The sequence below is a fragment of the Myiozetetes cayanensis genome, unplaced genomic scaffold, assembly GCF_022539395.1.
Source record: "Myiozetetes cayanensis isolate MyiCay16 unplaced genomic scaffold, myiCay2020 scf16, whole genome shotgun sequence".
NCBI classification, from domain to species: domain Eukaryota; kingdom Metazoa; phylum Chordata; class Aves; order Passeriformes; family Tyrannidae; genus Myiozetetes; species Myiozetetes cayanensis.
Genome location: NW_026087270.1, coordinates 8,073,992 through 8,079,991, shown reverse-complemented (window position 1 = coordinate 8,079,991; position 6,000 = coordinate 8,073,992). Strand labels below are relative to the sequence as shown.

At 45.9% G+C, this 6,000-nt stretch overlaps 1 protein-coding gene across 2 annotated transcripts in view; it reads left to right on the top strand.

Moving 5' to 3' along the window:
* Window positions 1-4,879: 4,879 nt before the first annotated feature.
* The window catches only part of NKD1 (NKD inhibitor of WNT signaling pathway 1), a 110,151-nt gene continuing 109,030 nt past the window's right edge, over window positions 4,880-6,000 (top strand). For both annotated transcript variants that reach the window (XM_050311233.1, XM_050311232.1), the window contains exons 1-3: window positions 4,880-5,243; window positions 5,385-5,417; window positions 5,639-5,796. In XM_050311233.1, coding sequence (XP_050167190.1) covers window positions 5,219-5,243; window positions 5,385-5,417; window positions 5,639-5,796 — 216 coding nt within the window. In that variant the 5' untranslated portion in view covers window positions 4,880-5,218. The remainder of the gene's footprint in view (window positions 5,244-5,384; window positions 5,418-5,638; window positions 5,797-6,000) is intronic.

Below are 6,000 nucleotides of genomic sequence, written 5' to 3'. Positions count from 1 at the left end.
TGATACATGTTAGCAAGAGTCTCTCACTTGTTTTAGGCAGCATCAACTGGTTTTTTCACCTTTCCAGTTTTCTGATGAGCAAAAATCTGAATTATTGAGTTGGCTATGCAAAGTCCTTCGAAAGAGAAGTTGCAGAACACGACAGGTGACAATTAGTAATTCACAACAACAAAGCATTTCTGAACTCAGGCCTTCACTGAAGGCAGTTGCTGACCTGGACTTTCAGAGTACTAGATGAGGAGAACAAAGATTAACCTGGCATCAACCTATACCCTCATCATCATGGATTCTTCCATTTTAAGACTTCTAAGATTCATTTCCCTGAATACAATGAAAAGAAGATGTGATACTACCTGTGAAGGAGTATTTTAGTGGAGGCAGTACAAAGGACAACTAGCTGTCTCTTGGTGGTTGTGGTAGAAAACATCTCATCTGCTGAATCAGCACTTGTCACCCTGAACTAACAGTCCTTTATAACCCAAGAGCTATCTCTGTCTGATGGTTTTTCTTGGCTTGAAGATGGGTAAAAGAGAAAATACTTTGATAATGGAAGCTGTATCCACTGGAGTATGGACACGTAGTGGTTTAACAATCTGAGGCTATGAAGTTTGCCAGGGTTTTCTAAAGCCAATCATCACAGGCTCTTAGAAGATGTATAGGGATAATCTTGAAGAAGGTCTGGAAAAAATTTCTCATGGTACCTGAGCATGTGTAACATCTGGCAAGTGATGTAGTGAATGTGCTCATTTGCGATAGACATCTTTCTGCTGCACAGGCACTGTGTGAACTTGCCGACCAGTCTTCCTTCCCCCTCTAGGGTCAGGGCAGTTGCTGACATCCTAGAAAAAACCAAGGAAAACCTGTGAAACGAGTATGTTTAGAGTTGAAAGGATGCCATAGTGCAGACTCATGCCAAAGCTTTGAGGCAATAAGCCAAGGCTGCTAAAGTTGCTAAAACCAGTAGGTGCTAACATGCCAGGTTGCAAAAATGCCCGAGGCAAAAGTGCTGATAAAAATGCCAAAACTATAGGTACCAAGGACAAAAGCTCAATAGTTAAAACAGTGTCTTGTGACAGGCATCCCATTGGTGAGTGCTGGGAATAAGCAATCAAAGCACTCCACTCATATGATCACCAAAACAAAATTTAAATGTCCTTAAAAGGCTCATCATAACTTTGAGAGCAGTGCAGGCAATTGTTAAAGGGATATCATGGCTGTGGGCAATTCTTTGTTGATGGAGTAAAAGGGGGTTGGTTGGAATATGGTTGAAAGGGAGATCAAGTGTGGTGGTTTGTGACCATCTGTGATTCTGAGAGAGATGAGGATAAAAATTCTGTATCAGCTGGACCCTGGAAATCTTAAGAGCTGAGACATGTTTCACGTTGTCCCCAGAAATGGTGCTGAGAGCACCAGAATCACCTTTAGAAACATGTAATTTTATAAGTTTTTCCTTTCACAACTGAGCAACCTTTTCTTAAAATGCTTCTGTACAACATGGACTTAGATTACTTAATGCAGAGGAGTAGCCACACAGCTTGCAGTTTACTGCCTCTGTGTGCACATTTTTTATTTTTTTTTTTAGAATTACATGGGATTTTTCCACTTTAAAAAACATGTCAACCCTCACTTCTTCAAATGACCTGCATGCCACTTCCAGATGGAGGAGAACAGCACCTGACCGTGGCAGGCCAATACCTGACTTCTTTCATCTCCAGCTGGATGGGAGCATGGCAGGAGAAGGGAAGAAAAGGAAGGAGATAAAGCAGAAGAACTGGAAAGCAGTACCCTACCACTTGCCCCATTACCCAGACAGGAAAAACTCCATGGTGATTGAATTTATCTTGTGTATTTGCCCTCCTCCCTCTGCTCCTACATGTAGGAAGCAGCAGCCTGGAAGGAAGGGATGCTTTGCTGCCATCCTATCTCAGGCACCAAACAGAGCCCTATTCTGCCATGGGTGTCAGTGGTTCTGGCATGTGGCCTGTGTGCTGTACAGGGCTGGGTCTTCTCCACTGGTCATAGGGGCTTTCTGTGTCAGTGAAGCCTGCAACAGTTTCTTCTTAGTCTAACCAATGATATAACTCTTGCTATTGCAAATATTGCAATTAATGCTATCAAATATTGAAAACTAATTCCCAGAGTGGTCTTATTCACTTGCTCCTTGGCTAAAATACATTTCCTACCATCAATTAGTTTATAGTATAGTGAGGTTCAAAAGGGTTTTCCATCTTCTGAAAAGTCAGCTGCATAGTCAGCACTAATGAAAGGGCAATGAATAATACTCTACGTCATAACTTTCTAACTTTAAGAATTCCAGTGGGGTCACTGGGTTGAATTAGAGACCCTTTAATCATTAGTACTGTTCTGTGAATGGTCTGCTTTACCCTGATATTTTACTAGACGTCACTACTTAACACACTTCTGGCTCCATGGAAGGAAAAACAAAAGGCTTTGTATGCCTCGAGGTCCCTGTAGTTTGAGGATCATTATAATTCTACTGAGTCAAATCTTGAGGTCCCTGTTTAGTTAGACCATGCTAAATCCTCCTGAAATCAGCTGTGATTTGTCTAAGCAAAACCATGCTAAGAAGTGCAAGATTTGGCTCTTTAGGAATAGCTAAAACTTTCTCTTTCCCAGGTGGAGGAAGAATTAGTTGCAGTTGAGATTCATACTCAGAGTAATCTAACCAGGTTGTAATTTTGTTACTCCTGTGCCCAGGCAGTACAGTCATGAATCCCATTGTACACAGAGCCAGTTAACTGACGTTTGGGATTCTTTTGTCACATTTGCTTTCCTTGGTTTTGCAGGGTATATAATCGACTGTAATTAAAAGGGCTGGCTTTAAACTCTAACGAATGCTGCATATGTGAAAGCAGTACTGCACAAGACTGACTCTGTTACAAACACAAGTCCTTCATCTCCATAACGAGGACACAAGTGGACCTCTGTAATCTGCTGTGAAAGTGAGGGCTTCTTCCCCCAGTCACTTGTTCAGACCTGCTGAACTCGTGACATTTCTAAGGCCTCGTTTTGTTCCTAAGAGCTGAATGATGGAGGCACCATTTCACAAGATAAATGGATAAATTTCTCATAAACAGTGATATTCCAAATAAAATATTTGCTGATGAAGCTTTAAAAGGGTACTTGAGTCTATGCCAAGCTGAGGAGAAAATAAAATTGGTATTACAATTTTAAATTTCTTAATACGCATCAGAGAGTTTTTACAAGTTTTCACAGTCTAGGTGAGGCTCATGCCCCAAGGAGCCTGTTTCATCTAAATCACTTTCTTCCCCTCTTTCTCCTCCCCAAAACAAGAGGCAATCTTCAAAGGAACAAATATGTAATTTTAAAATACACAACATAAAAAATGGGCCAAATAAATTATTAAAATACATAAAAAAGAGATTCACAGAAGAAGTATATTATTAGCTATTTGACAAGTGACTGATGCTGTCGCAATGGCTGCATTTCACAATGCAAGTGTTTCCTCTGCTAGACAGATAAACAGTTGAAATAATGTGAGAAATGACTTTGCAATCATCCAAAGAACAATTTGGCTTTAAATGGTTCATTTAATGGCATTGCATTGGCTGTGCTGTGTAGTTATTTCATACCAGACCTTCACCACATCCATGTGCTTTGGAATTCCTTCTAAAAATGAGCTCCAAGCCTGACCCTCCTCTCCCGGTCCCAATTCCCTGCAGAAGTGTTACTACATATGCTTTGAATCTTTTTTTCAGATGAGCTCCCAAGTCTAACTCCTTCCTCCCTGTGCTTGAAACGTATGGATTTGAAAGCACAGATGTGGCCTTGAAGTTTTTGGACCAGGCCCATCTGGGTCAAACCCTACATAGTTTGACTAGTAGTTTCTTGACTAAAATTCTCAGAAGTGTTCATTTTTTCTTGTTCTGAATCTACTATGCACTCCCTTTTATCTCTCCTAGTTGAACTACAAGGACCTCAAGGGAGATGTGATTTTCATAAACAGAAAAATAATGACCAGACAGAAGAAGGAAGCAAATTTTTAATGACTGTGAGAATTGTCTTTATGAAGCAGCAAGTTTCCTTTTAGTTTATGCTATATGTAAAAAATATACCATTCATAAATTGGAGAAGAAGGGGAGATTCTTTGTAAATCTCATCTACTTAACTAATAATTAAAAAAAGCTGAGAGAGACTTTGTCCTCCTGCTGCCAGCATTTTGAGTCACTGAGAAAGGGTTCCGGACCTGACCCTGAAAACTGCATTTTAGCGTTAACAGGGACTTCATTAGGATCACTTGTGTGCGAAGGGATGCCCGTGAAAAACAGTTTGCAGGACTAAGTCAACAGACTTTTCCAACCGCTTTTCCAGACATGCTGGCTTCCTTCGTGATCCAGATACCGCCAAGTAGGGACCCGAGGGGTTCAGCCCCGCTCCCGAGCACAGGGGTGCGGAGAGGCAGCGTGCGGACATCCCGGGGCGGGCTGCGCGGTGTCCGGATCCCTCGGCATCCCGGGCGAGGAGGCGCGGCCGGGAGGCGACCCCGCGGCCCGTGCGGGGACGCTGGTTTGGGGCGGCGGGACCCGCGGGTGCCGAGCGGCCCCCAGAGCGGCCCCGCAGGGACGGAGCGCTGCCCGCGGGCCCCCCGCACCCGCGGAGGGCGGCGCTGCCCGGCGGGCGGGAGGGCGGGGGCAGCTCCGCGCATTGTCCGCCCCAGGCTGCGCGGAGCGGGGCCGGCCCCGCCGCCCGTGCCTGGCTGGAAGTGAAACGCGCCCCGGCTGCTCCTTTTTCTTTTTTTTTTTTTTTTTTTTTTTCCCCCATTCTTTCTTTTTTTTTTTTTTTTTTCCTTTCTTCCTTTTTGAGCCTCCAAAAGGCTCACTCGCCCCTTTCATCTGCCGCCGCGGCCCAATGGGAAGGCGGAGGCTGCCTGCAAGTGGTCTAATCTCAATGAGGTGTCAATCATGTTCCCCGGTGGGTGAAGTAAGGTCTTTTGTAACCGCCTCTGTCTTTGGGAAAGAGAGGAGAGAGGAGGAAGGCTGGAGCGGAGAGGGGGACGCCGGACCGTGCTGCAGGAGAGGAGCTGAGATTTGAGCTCGCTTGTGCTTAGCAGGGAGAAGCGGAGCACATGGATTTCTAAACACGCTGGGATTTTATATATCTACAAAAATAACAACAAGCGAACCTGACCCTACTGAACACAGTCAAATGAATCGTAATTGCAGATCAATGCAGAGAGATGGGGAAACTTCACTCGAAACATGGTTAGTTCCTTTCACTTGCTACTTCCTTAGCCCCTTCCCCTTATTCAGATTTTTACTCGGTTTGTTGCTGTGATTTTATACTGGCGTCTAACGATCTTCCTTTATTATTTCCCTCACACACTTTCCTCCGGATCTGCCTAGCTGCCGTTTGTAAACCCAGAGAAAGTCCAGAAGGTAGGGATGGCTCCTTACTGCTAGTAACTTTGAACGCCTTCCCCCGGTCTGCCCGGCTGCCCCTGGCCCCCTGCCCTCTTCTCCCCTCAACTTTCCGCCGTGGTTTGCGCTCCCCGTGCCGGCTCCTGCTCCAGCCCCAGCCCGGCCGGGAGCGGGGATGGCCGCGGGGGCCGGGCGGGCTCTGCGGGCGCTCAGCGGCGGCATTGTCTGCTCTTTTCTAGGTGATAGTTTTGCGGTGAACGCCTCCCTGGCTCGCAAAGGGCTGGAGGACTGGATGGTGAAGCAGAAATACTCCGGGGGCAGCAGCAGCGGCGGCAGCAGCTCGGGACTCCAGCAAGGCTGCCAGCACCGGGCCGTTTGCAGGCTCTCCAGCGCCAGGGTATGTCAGCTTCCTCGCTGCCCCCCCGCCCCTTCCTTTTGAAATAGTGAAAAGCAAAAGCTCTTTCGACATCCCTCTTTCCCTCCCAAAGGGCGGTTGTGCAAAGGAAGGTTTTCTTTGCCCTAATGTTGCTCCAAGGGGCTGCCCCGTGGGTGGTTTCCTTCTGTCCTTTGATGAAGTTGGGAGCTGCAGAGCAAACTTGGT